At 42.7% G+C, this 19,649-nt stretch overlaps 1 protein-coding gene across 12 annotated transcripts in view; it reads right to left on the bottom strand.

The window, feature by feature from the left end:
• PUM1 (pumilio RNA binding family member 1) overlaps positions 1-18,125 on the bottom strand; it is a 178,510-nt gene extending 160,385 nt beyond the window's left edge. For 11 of the 12 annotated variants that reach the window (XM_043992834.1, XM_043992836.1, XM_043992840.1 and 8 more), the window contains exons 1-2: positions 18,010-18,125; positions 12,634-13,010 (exon numbers count right to left, since the gene is read on the bottom strand). In XM_043992834.1, the coding sequence (XP_043848769.1) occupies positions 12,634-12,999 (366 nt within the window). In that variant the 5' untranslated portion in view covers positions 13,000-13,010; positions 18,010-18,125. Of the gene's footprint in view, positions 1-12,633; positions 13,011-18,009 lie in introns of those variants that run through there. The other variant, XM_043992843.1, reaches the window with a different exon arrangement.
• Positions 18,126-19,649: the final 1,524 nt, after the last annotated feature.

The raw sequence follows: 19,649 nt of genomic DNA, 5'->3' as shown, positions 1-19,649 counted from the left end.
TGTGGTCTCTGTCTCTCCACAGCCCCTAACACACTATCTAGCACATAGATGCTGCTTAATAAATGCTTGCTGAATAAACTTTCTGATTCTAACCCCAGGTAAGCACTCATTTCCTACCGTTCAAGTTGGAGGGGGTTATGCACTTGAAGGAGCATTTAGAACTATTCTCCTCTTTCTTTTCTGCCCTTTAAAAGGCCCATCTCCAACAGGTGCCTCTACTTTCTCTCCTCTCACTCTCTTAACTCCTTACAAATGCAGCTTCCAACCTCATCATTCCACTGAAACAGCTCTCTCCAAAGTTACCACAATGACCTCTTAGTGGCCTTTTCTCAGTCCTCATTTTTCTTGCCTTCTCTGCAGCCTTCGACCCTGAATCACACTCCTTGATACTCCTCTCTCTCCTCAGGATCCTTCCACTAGACCTCTCTCCTCCTCAGGCTCCCTTGCTGGACTATCATCCAAATCACTCCCTCTAACTCTAGGTGGCCCACAGGGGTCCATCCTGGACTCTCCTCTTTGTTACTCTATTGTACTTCACTTGGTGATCTCGTCAAATCCCATGAATTTAGTGATCATTTCTATGTTGAAAATTCTTCCATCTATCAACTACCCTGCCTGCCCTACCCTCTCTGCTGACCTTCAATCTCACATCCAACTACTTTTCAATCATATTCAAAAACCGAACTTATTAACTTTTCGCCTCAATCCTCCCTACTTCCTACCTGTCCTATTACTGTCCAGGGCAACACTATCCTCCCAGTCCCCAAGGCTCCCAACCTAAGTTCCTCACCATCTCTAACCCTCCATATGCAAACTGTTTCTAAGACCTGTCGATTTCACTTTTGCAACATCTCTCAAATTCACCCCCTTCTCTCACAGATACTGTCACCAATCTGGTACAACCCCTCCTCACCTCATGCTTGGTGATAGCTTGTTAGTGGGTCCGCCTGCCTCAAATCTATCCCCACTCCAAACCACCAAAGTAATTTTCCTAAAGTACAGGTCTGGCTACATCACCTCCCTACTCAATAAACTCCAATGGCTCCCTATTTATTATTACCTGTGGTAATAAATACATAAATAAATAAAAACAAAAATACTGAAAAATATAAATCACTTACCTATGAATAACACAAGTATAGCTTGTTAGAGCAAGTTAGATTGCTTAGTGAATAGAGAACCAAGTCCAGAGTCAGTTAGACCTGAGTGCAAATCTGGTTTTACACACTTACTGTGACTCAGGACAAGTGACTCAACTTATATCTGCCTCAGTTTCCTCAACTGTAAAATGGGGGAAATGATAGCAAATCTTCCCATGTGTAAAGCACTTACAGTCCCTGGAACACAGCAGACATTTAATAAATGCTTGTTTCCTTCTTTCCTATAGTCATAAGTCCCAAAAGAATAGTATTTTAATGAATATACCTTTTTCAACAATGCAGATTCTTCAAGGAAGAATTGTGGCTTTAATAAGCATATTTTTAGAATGGATAAAATATTTTTCTGACAACTCTTTCAGGAAACCTATTGCTTTGAGTCATACTAAGAAGTGGAACAGTGAACAGAGTGTTGGACTAAGAATCAGAAGACCTGAGTTCAGATCAAACCTCAGACACTAGCTGTGTGATCCTGGACAAGTCACTTAATTGCTGTCTGACTCGGTTATCTCATCTATAAAATGGGGATAATAACAGCAACCAGGTATGTTATGAAGATGAAATGAGTTATATGTAAATCATTTTGCAAAACTAAAAGTTTTACAAAGCAGTTTACATATGTATCATATGAAAGCCCACAGCCCTCAATGATAACCACCTCATTTTAAAGATGAGGAAACTGAGGCTTTAAAAGGCCAAATGATTTATTTGCCCTGGGAGGTAAACAGAAGGGATGGGGGAGATTATGAAGTAGAAAAGGCTATGAATGCCAGTGGATTTTATATTTGATTCTAGAGGTGACAAGGAATCATTGGAGATTACTGAGTAGGGAAATGACATGTATGGACTGTGCTTTAGGAAAAATAAGTCTAGTGGCTGAATGGGGTATGGGGAGATTTGTGGCAAGCCACCCAACCAGCAGGCTATTGCCATAGCATGGTATGGGGAGATGAGGGCCTTTACAAGGGTGGTGTCAGTATCAGAGGGGGAAGTAGAGAAATGTTGCAGAGGTGAAATTGACAGCCTTTGACAACAGACTGGACTGGGGTGGGGAAGGGGAGTTTGAGAAATGTTACAAAGGTGAAATTGACAGCCCTTGACAACATATTGGAAGGGGGGAGGGTTGAGAAATGTTGCAAAGGTGAAATTGACAGTCCTTGACAAGAGATTGGATTGAGGGAAGAGGGGGTAAGAGAGAGTGAGGAGTTGAAGATGATGCCCGGAAAACTAGAAGGATGACAGTGCCCTGGACAATAATAGGGGAAGAAGTTAAGAGTGGGGAAGAAGATTTAGGGACAGGGAAGATAATAGTTGAATTCTGTACACTGAAGTGGGAATAACTAGATTGGAGGTCAGCAGAGAGATTAGGGCAGGAGAGGTATATTGAGGATAATCAACATAGAGATTATAATCATTATTGGGGACAAAGTGCTGTACTGGAAATCAAGAAGCCCTGGGTTCGAATCCTTCCTTATCATGTGTAATAACTTGTTTAGACATGGCTATTTGCATATTGTTTCCTCTATTACACAGTGAATTCCTCAAGGGCAAAGACTGTCTTTCACCTTTCTTTATATTCCAGTTTCCTGGCACAAAATAAAAACTTAATAAATGCTTGCTGACAGACTGACTGACTACAAACTCTACACGAATTCTAACTCAAATTCTCAGTGAGACTTCTAAGCAATTTACCCAGGAAAGTAAGCCTACTCAGGAGTCACCACTGAGAATCCCTCCTCAGCCAGGCAGACCCCTCCCAGCATTTCTTTTTAAAGAGTCACACCTAGGCACAGCTAAGTGGCACAGTAGATAAAGCACAGACCCTGGATTCAGCAGGACCTGAGTTCAACTCCAGGCTCAGACACTTAATAGCTGTGTGACCCTGGGCAAGTCACTTAACCCTCATTGCCCTGCAAAAAAAATTAAAAATAAAAAGATAAAGAGTCACACCTTGAGATTATTAACTACGAAGCAACTAACTGTAGGGATTAGGTAGGAGTAAAAATAAGCCCAGGACCACCAAGAACAAAGTCCCCCTCTTTCTTTTGCCTACTTCATATATATATGTCTAAGGGAAAGTTAATCCCTACAGAGTTAAAAAGATGCACCTTCCAGGGCAGCTAGGTGGCACAGTGGATAGAGCACTGGCTCTGAATTCAGGAGGACCTGAGTTCAAATCCAGCCTCAGACACTTGACACTAGCTGTGTGACCCTGGGCAAGTCACTTAACTCCAATTGCCTTGCCAAAAAAAAGAAAAGAAAAGAAAAGAAAAGATGCACCTTCCTTTCTCCTTGCAGAGATGAGCTATAGTCACCCAGAGGGAATATGGACAATTGCAGGTGGTTTTCTGGAACTGTTTTTTAATTTCTTTTTTATTCTTTGTTACAAGATATGGCTCTCGAGGCAGCCAAATGGCGCAGTGGATAGAGCACCGGCCTTGGAGTCAGGAGGACCTGAGTTCAAATCCGACCTCAGACACTTGACACTTACTGTGTGACCCTGGGCAAGTCACTTAACCCCAATTGCCTCACCCAAAAAAAAGAAAGAAAGAAAGAAACAAGATATGGCTCTCTGCAAAAGGGAGGAGACAGACAGAAATAAAGACATCTAAAAACAAAAGATATCAATAAAAAATGGAAAAGAGAAAATCATCTCCCAGATCAGCTTGTCAAAAATTGTCCGGCTCTATGCAAAATGGTCCACATCGTTTTGTTTCTACCTACTTAATGACAATAGTAACTAGTAATAGTAACTTAAATGTTTGCAAAACCCTCTCATTTGAAGTGCACAAAAACCCTGGAAGTAGATGCTATTATCATCCCCATTTCTCAGATCATAAAAGTGAGGCTGAGAGATTAAGTGACTGGCCCAGAGTCACACAGCTAGTTGTGTCTGGGACCCAATTCAACACAGGTCTTTCTGACTGTAAATCTAGAACTCCTGAGACACATTCATCTCTTCCCCTACCCTCCAGCTGCTGGGGCCCTCTGCCCTTGCAAAACTATCTGGTATTTATTTTCTATATATTCTGCATATACTTATTTATGTCCATGGACATTAGACTATTTTGCTTTTTTCTCTGTATCTAGGCCTTGGCATCATGCCTGGGACACGTACACATGCTTCATAAATGTTATTTCAATAGATGTTCCCAAAGTAACTGCCTTCAACACTCAAAACACGTTTGCATATATTTTAATTTTCTCCAAAATTTTTCATACTCCAAATCCCTAATATAGATCCCTAAAAGGGTTCCCATTATTCCAAAATGTCAGAAATGTTATATTTCTATCTCTATATGTTTCATACTCCATTGAGACTGTATAGTAAGATATAAATTAATTCAATACACATCTGCGAACTCTGGATGTGTTTAACTGTCAAATTAATAAAGATTATATGCTAATAACTTGTCAAGACTGGGGTGAAAAGGGCCTAAATTTAATCGGTTATTTGCATGTGTTTTGACCAAATTTTTAAAGTGATTTGAATCGGGACCGGAGGTTGGAGGAAAGGAAGAGAAGCTCATCTTCCTACTTGAGGACCTGGCTATGTCAGGAAGAAAAAGCAGACCAAACAAGGGAAAATGATGAAATGAGCTACATGAAATGAGCAATGATAGTAATCTTGAAATGTAGGAGTTCCAGTATAAAATTAGTAAATCTCAAGGAGAGTTAGACAACTTTACTACAGAGTCATTTAAAAACGCTTTCACCTTCTATGGTAACAATCCGTTCAAAGCTTTATCTATGCTAAGTAAAGTGACTACTGAGGCCCGGAGTTAGACCCTGAGGACAAAGATAACAATTTGAGCAATTCAGTGTATAACAAGTTCCATCCCCACCCCCCAGATTACTTTATTTTTATAAATTTAAGGAATTCAAAGTAACCTTCCATTCTTCATGAAAGTCTGAAATGTGCCAAATTTCTTAGGAAATGAGATGAAGGCTACAGAGATTATTAATTGGCCTGATGAAAATAAAGATACTGTGCAATGATTCACTGTGTAGGCAGCAATGGAACTTCTCAAAAATTATTCCTTGGGACAATGTATGTAGTAAAGACAAAAAAGCCTTAAAAATGGCTACTATGGTGAAAAACACAAGACTTCTGAAATGAAAACGGAGGTCATTACTGATCACTAACAATCCATGGTCACTCGGCCATCATGGGTACTAATACTGGCTCCACCTTTACTATGTGGTAGGAGACCTAGCTTTATGGTAGGAGACATTAGCAAGTCACAGGAATATTCCCTCCTCTTTCTATCAACTACAGAATCCCTGCTGCTTCCTTACTCTCTCCCCAGGGGTGCTGGGAGGGTCACAGGTACCAAACACTTTGTAACTGTGAAATGCTACATAAAGGTCAGATGTTGTTTTATTATTGTCATAGGATTTAGTATTGAGAGGGACCCTCTGAAATCAAATGCAAGACATTTTTCAGATAAAGAAACTGTATATACTTCAGACAACTCTCCAAGTGCGAAGATACAAAGTAAAGCCAATTTATTTGGCTTTGAAATGCACCTTCTTTCTTGGCAACAGATTACCTTCTTATATAGTAATAGCTCACACTGAGATAACATTTTAAGGTTTGCAAAGTACTCACAACAACCCTGAAAGTTCAACAACCCTGGAAGGTGACAATTATTAATTTACAACACTGGGACATACTGGAAAGGGAAAATAATCAGGAAGCATGTTGGCCGGCAATAAGTCAGCCTGCAATTTAAAACTGGCTGTGGATCCTTTATAGAGACCTTTATACATATATGTGGACAGGCATAAAGTCATCCATAGACAAAGAATAAGAGCAGCCTCCTCGTATTTCTATAGTTTCAATGTACTTTCTTCACAATGGTTAACTATTTAGTTAACTACCCGTTAAATAGTGTACTATCCACATTTGACAACTGAGGAAACTGAGGCTAAGAGAAGTGCACTTGGACTTCCTCAGGGTCCCACTGCTGGTAACCAAAGTCTGGATTTGAACCCCGTTCTTCCAAGGTCCTTCCCAGTAGGAAAAGATAAAAACCTACAAACAATCCTCCTTTGATCTGGAGCTAGAACCACCATTTGCATATTGTGACATGGTTTCCCAGGATTCACAGGGGATGGGTCTCTAGGGATACCCCCCAGCACTGTTCAGATTCCCAGGTCAACCAGAAGCCTTTGCTCAGAAGTGTTCTAGCAAACACTTCCTGGAGGAAGAGGAGCCATATCAGCTTGTTTTGCTTCAGTATCACCCCAAAGCTTTTTTTTTCCCCTTAACTGTAACTGTCCCGTAGGAGAGCTTACACTGTGATAAAGGACCCAGCTGCCATTCATTCTCAACATCTGTCCAGTCCAGGAGTTGGTCCTGATGAGTAACACTTAAGAGAGACTGGCTGTGTTTAAAAGACTTCCTTGTTGATGAGCATGTCATGAATTGTCACCTGATGTTATTGTCTATTCCCCAGAAGTGAACCAAATAAAACTAATCATGAAAGCAAGTGTCACCTCTATTAACAACCCTAACATGATCCTAAACACCTAATTTATATTCCATAAATACTTGTGAGACTGAACAAAGAAGTCTTACACCTGTGCAGAAAGCTGGTGTATCTTCTCTCCTGCCTGCAGTTTCGTTTGGACCTTCCAGCCTCCTGAAAGATATGCTGGATGCTTAACTCTGCCTTCCACTTTCCTCAATAGCTTTATCATTAAATAACTAAGAAATAAAAAGCTAATCCAATCTTTTGGGAAAGTTTTGTCGGTTCTTTATTATTTCAAAAATTCTGTGACTCCACTGATTTGTCCATTTTCACCAATGCAGGTCAAAAGCCTACCAGATGAGTTAATGACTTGATATGGCCATAATACCCCAATAGCTGGTATCCAACTATCATGTAAGTGATGCCCACATCTACATCTCCAGCCCAAGTAAATAACAAAGCCACATATAAGTGTTCTAAGACTCACTAACTAAACACTTTACAACAGAAATCTCACAATTACAAATGTTTCCTTACATTTAACTTAAATTTGCTTGTCTGTGATTTCCATGCATTGCTCCCAGTTTCTAGAGCCAGGCAGAATAGGCTTCCATATGTTTTTGTTTGGTCATTTCAGACATATCCAACTCTTCATGACCCCATATGGGTGTTTTGGTTTGTTTTGTTTTTGGCAAAGATACCAGAGTAGTTTGCCATTTCCTTCTCCAGCTCATTTTACAGGTGAGGAAACTGAGGCAAACAGGGTGAAGTGACTTGCCCAGGGTCACATAGCTAGTAAGTGTCTGAAGCCAAATTTGAACTCAGGAAGATGAGTCTTCCTTATTCCAAATCCAGAGCCCAACCCACTGTGCCACCTAGCCGCCAATCTTTTCATATGACCCCTTTTCAAATACTCCAAGTTTAAACCTTCCCAGGTCTCAGGGTCACTGCCCATCCTGCTCAACCACTTCTGGACACTTTCCTGTTTAGCAATTTTGCTCCTAAAATTTGGCTCTAGAACTTACCCTAAGTGTTAGTGTCATCCCTCTGCATTTTACAGCTGAGGATAGAGGAAGTCAGAGGTCAAGTGACAGACCTTGCCCAGCTCCTAAGGATCCAAGGCGGCCTCAGGACAGGCAGTGCTTTTCCCATTTCACCACATTACTTGCTCTCTACTGCTAACAGTCTTCCTTCATGTTGCCACATCAACAAATGTTCCACATAGACAGAACTGGTCCTTCTCCCAAGAAAAGCTCCAACCTTCACTTTCCCTCTTTCTACAGCACTATCAGTCATTCTTGACTCTTTCCTTTCCTCCACTTCTGGCCAGTGACTCTTCCCAAATCTCTTAAATCTACCCTTAGGTGACATGATGACTTCTAAGACCCTACTTCTCACTATCTTGCATCTACCTAAAGGATCACAAGACCCTCCATCCCCATTCATTTGTCATATACAGCTGCCATATTTACAGCCCTAAAACCCAACTTGGCGCACATCACACAGTCAAGAGCCACCCACTGCTGCCCAATGCTCATAAAGTACTTTCAACTCCTTAATTTGCCAAGCGAGGCCCTCCTTAAGAGTGGCCCTTGCCTCCCTCTCTAACCTCATTCTTGTCATGAAAGTCTCATGTAGTCATGTCTATTTCTGCCTTCCACTAGGCCCATCTCATGACAGGAGTATTCTCTCCCTTTGGGACCAGTTCTACCTTTCCCTTACGGCCCTGCCCCTAGCCCATTTATCACTGGCATTCCAAATTCCTAGAGGACTAATTGTGTGTGCCACACTTTACACTGAAAACACACACACACACACACACACACACACACCCCTTCTCAACCACATAATCTCCTTGAGAGCTAGGACTATGTCTTATATTACATTATAACCCCAGAGCCTTGGAATGAGTGTGGGCCAGCAGCAAGAGCATTATCCTCTCCAATTCATTGGGTTCAGGTCCTGGGTCTGCTGCTAACCAGCTATCAGCCCAAGAAATCAGGAAGACCTCCACCACCACCCCCAAGCAAATCACTTAACCACCACTCCAAACCTCAGTTTCTTCCTCTGGAAAAAGAGAGTAATAACAGCACCTACTACTCAAAAGATATGAACAGGAAGTTTTCAGAGGAAAAAATCCAAGTTATCAATAGCCATATGAAAAAATACTCTCAACTAATAATGAGAAAATGCAAATTAAAACAATTCTGAGGTTCTACCTTATAACCATCAGATTGGCAAAAACGACAAATGCTGGAAGGGCTGTGGGAAAACAGGCCCTTTAAAGTACTGTAGGTGGATCTATAAACTGATTCAGTCATTCTGGAATGTGATTTGGAACAACAGACAAAAAAACTATTAAGCTGTGAATGCCTTTTGACCTATTACTACAGGTCTATAAACCAAAGGGATCAAAGAAAGAGGAAAAGAGTCCAAATGTACAAAAAATATTTGTTGCAGCACTTTTTGTGGTAGCCAAAAATTGGAAGCTGAGAAGGTGCCCATCAACTGGGAAAGGGCTGTAAAAGAGCACTGGGCCTGAAATCAGGAAGAGTTCCAATCTGACCTCAGACACTTACCACTGTGTGCCCCTGAGCAAGTGGCTTAGCCTCTTTCTGCCTCAGTTTCCTCCACTATAAAATGAGGATAATAATAGTACCTACTTCCCCCCAGCTTATGGGGAATTTGCAAACCTTAAAACATTATAAAAATGCTAGCTATTATATGAATCTGATGGAATACTATTGTTCTGTAAGGGAAAATGAAGGGGATTGTTTCTGAGAAACCTGGGAAGACTTGTGTGAATTGACCCAAAGTGAGCAGAAGCAATAATAATAATAATAATAATAATATTGTGAAGATTATCAACTTTGAAATACTTGGGAGCTCTGATCATCACCAGAACCAACCACCTGCTTCTTCCTGACAGAGAAGTGAAAGACTCAGGGTGGAAATGGAGATGTAGCCAATGCCAGAATTTGTTTTCCTTATCTATCTACCTGTAACAAGAGGTTTGATTTTTCTTGATTTCTCAATTGGGGATAGAGGTGGGAGGAAGAGAAGGCAGAACTTTGTGAAAAGAAAATGAAATTTAATTTAAAAATTAATTTTGTCTACTTTAAAGGGTGTCGTGAGGATCAACTGAGATAACACAGGTAAAGTATTTCGCGAACTTTAAAGCACTCTATTAGTATTGTTACTTAATTTTTCTAGGCCTTAGTTTCCTCATCTATGAAATAGGGGTGATATTATTTGCCATTATGGGTAGTGTGGACCAAAGGATGGCCTCGGAGTCCTGCCTCAGACCTCTGGGCAAGTCGCTGAAGCTCTCAGGGTATGAACTAAATCTCTAAGCCTACAAATTGCAAAGTAGGTGCTGATCTGAATGGATAGAGGCAGTTTCTTTACCATAAATTGAAGAAATCACAGATACTAAAATATACAGGCATAGATGTGTGTGGGTATATGTGTATAAACACACACATTTTTGCAACACCTACCTCACGGCATTGTTGTAATGACCAAATGAGATCATAACTCATTTTAAATTATAAAGCACTACTTTAAAAATGAGTATTTCAGGGGCAGCTAGGTGGTGCAGTGGATAGAGCACTGGCCCTGGAGTCAGGAGGACCTGAGTTCAAATCTGGCCTCAGACACTTAACACTTACTAGCTGTGTGAACCTGGGCAAGTCACTTAACCCCAATTGCCTCACTTAAAAAAAAAAAAGAAAAGAAAAAGAAAATTAAATAAATAAATAAATAAATAATGAAAATAAAAATGAGTATTTCACACAAGAGTTGCTCAAGAAATGCTTGCTAATGAGGATAAATCCAAATTTATAGAAGATTTTGCCTATTTATTCCCCTCCTCTTTTAAGCAAATTACTAAATTTTAACAAACATATTAACTCTTTCTCATGAAGCGAAATCCTACCTCCTACCCCTGCTAACTTATACCCCAATGACCTGAAAAGGTTGTTCCTTACCCTAAAATCACAACTTCCCCTCTCTTCTCAATGTCCAGGTATAATAAAGGTGTGCTAAGTACAATGCACCAGGCAGGAATCCTAAAGACCCTTGAGCTTGGAATTAGAAGTCCCAAGTTTGGGTCAAAAATCTGCATCTAAGTTATGTGACCCTAGGCAAGTCACTCACCCACTCTGTTTTTGTTTTTTTGTTTGTTTTTTGTGGGGTAATGAGGGTTAAGTGACTTGCCCAGGATCACAGAGCTAGTGTCAAGTGTCTGAGGCCAGATTTGAACTCAGGTCCTCCCCAATCCAGGGCCGGTACTTTATCCACTGAGCCACCTAGCTACCCTCAACTCACCCACTCTGAAACTCAATTTTCTCTGCCATACAACAGAAATAACAAAATGTGTGCTTCCTACTTTGCAGGATTGGGTGAGCAAACTATTCTGTAATTGTCAAATTATGCACAAAGATGAGCTGATGCTAGTGTTTCCTCTGACAACTCAATTCAGTATCTAAACTTTAAAATTTAATCTTTTTTTTCAGCATAGCAATTTCTTGAAGGCCATCAGTCAATAGGACTGAACATTTATTTCTAGTCTGTTCATTTGAAATCTGAACTGAGTAATATCCACACAGTTTTGAAAATTAACTGTTACCACACAGCCCAAAGTTCAATTGTTCAATCAATAAATGGTTGCTGAATACCTTCCATGTTCAAGATCCAGTGTAAGATGCTGTAGAAAATACAAATAGGGCCCTCACATTCAATGGATTTAAAGCCTATTAGTTCAGACTAGGTGAGCAGAGCCATTGTTTTTAAAAATAGAACCTTTAAAATAAAACAAGGTGGGGCAGCTAGGTGGCGCAATGGATAGAGCACCGGCCCTGGATTCAGGAGGACCTGAGTTCAAATCCAGCCTCAGACACTTGACACTAGCTGTATGACCCTGGGCAAGTCACTTAACTCCCATTGCCCTGCAAAAAACAACAACAACAACAACAAAAAAAAACAAACAATAAAATAAAACAAGGTTTTTATGCATGTCTTTTGATATAAATATCTTGATTTAATGGTGTGCTAGTAAAAATTACAATCTTGGGTCCTAACCCCTAAGGAAAAATTAAACTAAGAAGTTGTGATTGTAGATAAACACTTTAAAAAAAATAAAATGAAAGACAATCATAATAAACGTGATTTAGGCTTAATAGAAGGAATAGATTTGTTCTTCTCTGCAAAAATAATACTAAGGAGTTTGCAATTCAAAGAAATTCTTCTAAATTCAATCTGTAGGCCTCCCTCACCATGTGCAGGCTGGAGGGGACTTTCTGACCCTAATAACCAGGAAGTTGAGAAACAGAAATTATATTAAACTCACTTATTTCTGAGCATGCTTCACTAAGACATTTTCAGATGAAAAAAAGAGTATACAGTGAGACAAGCCAAAACTAACGTACTTATATGGTGAAAGAGAAGCCAAAACAGCAAACTCTGAAACCACACTTGGACTCTTTTGTGTCTACAACACAAGACACATGAGGCAGGCCTGACTTGTTTCTAATCCTATTCTAGTTCAGTGAAGCATTTTTTTAAACAATTCCCTTTGTTTCATTTTGCATTTTGGAGGGTATAAACAATTCAAACATCACCCTGTTCAAAATGAGTTTTTTCCTATCTATTTTTAAAAGTTAAGGCATGTTAAAGAACAGATGTCTTGGAAGGTTCTTAAGAACATACCTCTACATGAAAAGAGGAAAAATCCATGCAAAAATAACACACATGTATTGGGGGGGGGGTGGACCCACAGGGGCCCCTTAATACTGGGTCCAATAGAACTGATGAACCATTTGCTTTTATTCCTCCAATGAGGACACACATCCTAAAGAGAAAAGCGAATGATTATCTTGTGTCCAACTACAGTGAGAATGCCAACTTTAAAGAATGTGCACAGAAAGCAGACACCCTGAAATGGACAGTGCTTTATTCCCTCATGGGTTCAGAACTGAAATACTGTAGCGTGTCTTTACCTGATGCTCTGCATGAATGTTATCCCCAGTAGGCCAGCGATGTTTGCTGTTATTATAGCCGCCGCCACCACTTCCTCCTCCCCCAAGCTGCTCACCATGCTGCCTCTGAAAGAAGTAATCCACCATGGCGTCGTCCTGGGAGCGGCCCGCCACCCCTATAGATCCTGGGACGGGGCTTGAGTGAGTCCCTGCCGCAAGGGCCGGGTTTGCAGCCGGCTGTTGCTGTGCCTGGGACCCTGCTGTTCCAGATGTCAAAACAACAGGCATGTTGGGATTAGCTGTTTCTTGCGTGTGCTGTTTCAGGTGGGGGCTGAAGGAGTCCTGCCAGAGCACTGCTTTTCTCTTCAAAACACATGCAACGCTCATTCCACCAACACCTAAGGAGACACAGGTTTTAAATGGTGAACCGACCCTTTGTACATCTTCCACAACATGCAGCAGGAGGAAGGAAAGTCCTCCTCTGCTTTTTCTTCCAATGAAACAAGAAAGCACAAGCATTTCAGTGTGATCGCTATCACACAGCTACATGTGGAGAAGACTGACTTAAAGCAGTCTTCATTTCTAATGGTAGACCTACTCTCCCGGCCCCACCCCCTAAGCCCATTCAACCTGGAAGCCCTGGGTCAAGGAGGATCTCATCACCTGACAGGCAGTCAAACCTCTAGGTAATGAGCTCCTCTCCAAACTCAGCTAGGCCCAGGCCTTACACAAAAGCCACTGTCAGATGCCAGGCCCACATTCAAAGCCAATCCAATTTGGGGGAAGCTGCCAGTGGCTTGTGCTTCACTGGCACAGTCTTCAAGAAACCAGGAGGATCTCCATGCCAAGATGAGGTTTCAGAGTTGAACTCTGCTGGTGGATGGTTTAAATATACATGCAGCATATAGAAACCTGGAAGATTTCTGTGAGATGCTGCAAGAATATTCATCAAATGAGTAGTGGCTGGCATTCTGACAGAGAACATCAAAGAATCCTGGGTTGCCATGCTTGGAAAACTTTTGTTTCCACCTTGCAAATGCAAATAATGGGGGGGGCACCTTAAATTCAATGGACAATGATCAAATCAATTGTCAGTTACCAATGTCCTATGACTGTTTATTTAGAACTCAAGTGCGCTACAGGAGAAACATTGTAAATGAACAGCCAGCCAGCAATTTCCCCCACATAAATATAAACTCAGGAGGGAGATAGTAGGGCAGAAGACATCATGGCACAAGGAACATGGAAGTAGGAAGTCAGAAGCCATGGGCTCTATTGGCAGCCTTACAGTTCCCTGACCACTCTTGCTTACCTCCATTGGGAGCTTCCAGTTCCCCAACTTGCAAATGGGCATAACAAATACTCCCACTACTTTCCACAGCCCACAGGAGGGAGGCTCACGTAAGCTAGTTAACTCTAACATCTGTCTTTGAAGTGTTTCAAACACACTCCCCATTATTATCAATAAAAACACCAAACTAACTGGGCTTCTTCACATATACAATGAAACTAGGGACTACACAATTTGCACTACCTTGAATCTTGAAACCGAGAGGACCATTATAAAGTAAACATGTGCATAGGGTGACTCCTGGAAGGAAGACAGCTAACTTCTATGGGGCAGAACAGCAAAAGAATGTCCCAGAGCCTGTCCCACAGCCAGGGGCTTTCACTACCTTTGTGTCCTGGCCCCTTGGGCAGCCTGGTGAAGCCTACACTCACCTTCTCAGAATGTTTTTAAATGTATAAAATAAAATACATATACAGAAAGTTATTAAAAAACTAAAAAATATATGCATGTATATATGCATGTGTATACACACATTCAGAGTCTCCAAACTTAGAAGCCAGGCCAGCCTGTGATCTTACCTCAACTGAGGACTTTTCAAAAAGATATAAAAATAGTGTCAATGAGTCAAAATATATGAATTAACCATAAAAATCAATAACCCAATCACATTCTCAATGCCCTAGCAATAAGATTCTAGCGTACCTTTAGGTAACAAGGGTGGACCGAATTGGGATCAATTCCGTTACTGTAGCAAATCTTAGCTTGAGACCATAGTTGCAAAAAAATTCAACATTGTTTGTCACTGTTTTCATAATGGAAAAGGAGCTGCTCTACAATTAAATGTGGAAATTAAGTTATAAAAGAAAAGTTCATTGGGGACAGGGACTCATTTCTTATGGAAGGTCAGCACCTGTCCCATTCTGGGTGCCCAACAATTGCTACAAACAGTCATAAATCAATTGTTCTAACCAAGCTGACAAGTGCTACTCCAGAAAATACAATTTCAAAGCCCTTAAAGACCTCTCTCCCCCTGATGCTCCAAATTCCACTTCCCTTCTCCTTAGACGGCACCACCCCCTAAGATTACAATATTTCAAAATTGCTTTACAAGATGTAAATCGGGGAAAGTGAAGCAGCACAACAGAAACAAACTAACTTCTCACTTCCAACGCAAATTCCGAAGCCTGCTCTAGTTGAGATGGAACATGTAACCTATTCAAAATACACATGTAGAGGGGGTCCCTTCCCCCCATGACTGTGTGGCTTAACTGTTCAAACTCCTAGGAACTCTGCTGGGGGTTAGTCTTAAATGCAGGTTCTGTGAGATCCTGCCGGAGCCCAAACCCACCCGTAGAGGAATACTTCAACAATTTATTAAATTCAATGCAACTTTCCTTCCCAGGACAGACCAAATCATACATGATTTTCTCACAAATTCATTATCATTTTGGAAGAAATGCATTTTCTATTTTTTCTCCACTGGAAGACTATTTACTGTTGAGCAGAATACTGGGCTAACTGCAATCCACATCACATACTTAACTTAGCAATCTGCCCCCCATGCTGTCATTAAAAGGAGGCTACAATGTACAGTAATACTTAAAACACAAATTGAAATATTTGGGAGAATAAAATAATTTAAAAAACTTAGCTCACATTTCAACTTCCCCCAATAGAAATTAACTTCTCAAATTTAAACCCCAATCCCATCGCCAGATGGATAAACAGTGTTTACCTCACAATCCTCTGAGAAAAATAATTCAAGTCTAGTTATCCTCCCTTTACAGATGGGGAAGCTGAGGCAAAGAGGGGTTAAGCAACCAGTGCAGGACCACGGAAGTGAGGAAGTGCTTCAGGTGGTCTGACTCCAAGATTAATAGTGCTCCTTCAACTACAACCCTCCTCCCCATGCCATGCCACAAGTATCACCACAAGCTTGTTTTGGCTTGGGGGGGGGGGGGAACCACGGGACATAGGGGGATGGGGGGAAGAGTCCTAATCAAAATGTGTAAAAATACAATCAGCTTTTGTAAAGCCATCTGTACACCCTGAAACTTCCTGCTTCACCTAATGTGGACAACTCGATCCCAAACAAGGCCAGAAAACTTGGCAGTGGGGGGAGGTTGTTTTTTTTTGGGGGGGGGGGGATGGGGAGGAAGCAAATAACTAGATAACATTCAACTTTAGTCCTAACATACAATATTTGGAAACACAACAATGGCAGTGCACAGATTAATACTGTCACCTCAGTGTAAAATATTTAATCCACATGCATTAAAGACTCCTGGTACATATTTGAAGCTATGCTGAAAAGTCATCCATTGTAACAGGTTTTTAAAGATACAAGTAATTGCACACACATAAAAACAAGTAACTTAAAAACTACTGGAACTGTAATGATGAGAGCTGTTCTCTTTCCCAAACCTTTCAAACTGTTTATAATATTATCATTTCCTTGACTAGCACACTTTCAAACAAAGAAAACTTTTTTTCCATAATCACCTTTTAAATGCTTTAGTAAAAACATGTTTCTTAACACATGTTTTTAATTAAAAAAAAACATTCTGGGGTCGGAAAAGTATTTTTAAGCAACAAAACTGAAACTCAAACTAAACAAATGCTAACTTCAAAAAAGCCAAGAGTGTGGCCTCGGCCAAAATGAATACAATGTGTAGACTACGAAGTACCAATCAAAGTTCAGAATCCAATGAGTATTTTCCTAAGACCTGATAAAGAATCAGCAGCTCTTCGAAGTGTTTTAGAAGTTAAAATTAGCACAGAAAGGGGGGGGAAAGCACTCACTTCACTTATATAAAACTACATCATCGAAAGCTACAACCCTATTGTTTAAGAAAAGGCCTAAAAAAAAAAACCACCCCTCCAATACAAACTCGGTATACTCCGAAAAGAACAGGAAATGAGCAAAAACTGAGGGCACGAAATGAAGAGCAACCAACCCTCTTTTGATTGAACGAAGGATACAAAAAAAAATCCATTTTAAAAAAAATCTTCACTCAATGAAAGAAGCTTTTTAAATAAAATTCCTCCTCGGAAGAAAGTTTCTATAAAGTGTATTTCTCTTTCCCTGGAGCACAAAAGGGTTAACTCAGAAATATAACAAATTACCTGTTTACCAGGCACATTGACGGGGCTGAAATTGTCGAGCATTGTAATACACAGAGGATAAGAGGATATTATGTTTGTGTGTGCGTGAGTGCTCGTTTGTTTTCCTTGCAACTAACAGAGTATCTGAGCCCCTTTTCAGTTAAGGAAAGCTCGGTCCCTCTCTCTCTCTCTTTTTCTCTTTCTTTCTTTCTTTCTTCTTTCTTTCTTTTTCCATCCAGGGGACTTCTCCTTCTGCCTCTCCACTCCCCAAGCCCCCCAACAACTCCTCCCCACGTAAACAAAAGGCCAGCAGAGCCTGCAAATCTGCCTCCAAGCCTCTGAAACTTCCTGAGGCGGACTTCCACACCTTTTTCCATTATCTATCCCCCTTCCCTCCGCCAAGTTCCCCCACTCGCCCGGTCTGGTCACTCCACACTAAACCGGCAAAAGCTTTCTCCTGCTCCAGGGCTGGCTGGCTGGCTGACTGTCCCCCCTGCCTGCCCCCCACCCCTGAGGGATAGATCTTGGGTGCCCCTGGTTCTCCCCCCCCATCAGCCCCTGGATGTCCACGGAGACAATCGAGCCCTCTTTCCAACCCGTATAGATGATGTGCAAGAACACCCCGAGCCCCGGGCTTTGGGGGGCTGCGGGAAGGAGGGGGCGGGGTGGGGGGACGCCCCCCACCCCCGGGCTGGGGGGAGGGTGAATGCAGAAACCCTTGAATGCATCTGGCCGAGGCCTAGAGGCAGAGGATTTCCCCCGTTTGCACCTCCCTCCGCGTCCCCTCCCTCCTCCGATAACAATAGGGGCCTTGCTGCTGACTCCAAAACATGTACTAAGAGCGGAGCGAGGGAAGCGCCAGCCCCGGGAGCCAGGGCCGGGGCGGCTTTTCCAAAGCCCTTCTCCCCGCTCCCGGCGGCCCAGAACCCCAATATGACCGGACCATCGGCTCGCTGGGAGTCCCGGGTAGCTTTTGGACCCGGCGGGGCTCGGATACTCACGGGCGGAGCGGTCGGATGAAGATGGATTTCAGCCCCCCGGATCGGCTCTCGCCAGCGCTCTCGCTCCCCCTTACCTTTCACTCCGACAACATGGCGGCCCACTGGGGACTGGGCTGGCGCGGTGCATGCTGGGATCGGCTCCGGCCCTGGCTCCGGCGGCGGCGGCGGCGGCGGCAGCATGTGCGGAGAGGAAAGGGGAGGGGGAAGAGGAGAGGAAGGAGAGGGAGGGAGGGAGAGAGAGAAAGAGAGTCAGGGAGGGAGGGAGGGGAGGGGAGGCGGGCGAGGCGAGGCAGAAGAGGCAGCGGCTGGCTCGGGAACAGGTTGCCTGGTTGCTATGCCAACCCAGGGGCCTGGGTGAACTTGGGAAACTCACTCTCATTTTACAACACCAGGGCTGCTGCGGGCTCGGGGTCTGGGTGCGTGCGTGCGTGTGCCTAAAATGGTACACCCTGCCCGGAGGTGGATGCCAGCGCACATCTGGGAGATAGGAGGTGGGCAGAGTGCCTGGAAGAGATCAAAGCGTCCGACCCCGGGCCCACCCTTCCCCACGCGCAGCCCCCACCATCCCCCACTCGCGGCCCCTACCCTCCCCCCACTCACAGCCCCCACCCCCACACTCTCGCAGCCCCCACCCCCGGCTATCTCAGACCCCGCCTTCCACCGTAACACTTTGTCCTGCTTCTCAACTGGCCCCTTTGTTTCGTGCAGAAAGTGCCCACGGACACGATTTCAGGGTGGGCTTGATGCCCATCTGATGTTCACCTGAACTGGGCTGCATTTGGAAGGACCCAGATTAGAGATTAGGCTGGGAAGTCAGGAGACCTGAGTTCTAAATCCTTTCCAGCTCTAAAAATCCGGTAGTATCTGAGGATCCTGGCTCTGCCTCTTAACTGGCTGGTGGTGACTTTTTAGGCGGTTCTCGGAATCTCTCTGGGCCTCAGTTTCCTCTTCTGAAAAATGAGGAGGTAGGATTAGATGGTCTCTAAAGTACTTTTCAGAGCTAAAATTCGGTGCTTCCATGGAATGTGGAACTTCACAAATTTTGTCGGTGTTTTCCCCTGTATTCCCATCTCTGCCCTCGGTGGAATGCCCTTCGCTGTGTTTGGGCAAAGAAAGCAGCTTTATTGCAATAGGAAAAGCTGTGAAGTTGGGGCCAGAGCACCTGGATTTTGAATCCCGGTTCAATTATTTACTAGCTGTTTGACCTCTGACAAATATCTAAACCTCTCTGGTCCTCAATTTTTTCTCTGTGAAGGGAGAAGGTTGTAAGAGAATAATCTGTGATGTCCATTCTGCAACTTCAGCTGTAAATTCCATGAAAAACCTCTCTGGCTTCAGTTTCCCCTTCAGTAAAGGATAAGCTCTGAATTCTTGGGATCTGAAAACAGTAACACTATTACAATTGTAAACCAGGGATCCCTTTCTGAAGGAAAGAGCTGGCTTTCATTTCCCCAAAGCTTTAATGTCCTCTATGGAGGCAAGGGTTTGGGGGGATGGCAGTGAAGGCCCTGAGAAGGTGTAAAGAGAGGTCTCCTGAAGGTAAGTTCTGGAAAAGAGTAAGGAAGAAGAGGGTACTGCTAACAGCAAATTACAAGGGTTTGTATGGCAAGTGAAAACCATTTGCAGACACGCTAAGGGAA

Source organism: Dromiciops gliroides, chromosome 3, assembly GCF_019393635.1.
Source record: "Dromiciops gliroides isolate mDroGli1 chromosome 3, mDroGli1.pri, whole genome shotgun sequence".
In the NCBI taxonomy this organism is placed as follows: Eukaryota; Metazoa; Chordata; class Mammalia; order Microbiotheria; family Microbiotheriidae; genus Dromiciops; species Dromiciops gliroides.
The sequence above is the reverse complement of the archived record's forward strand: the minus strand, read 5'-3'. Positions and strand labels throughout refer to the sequence as shown.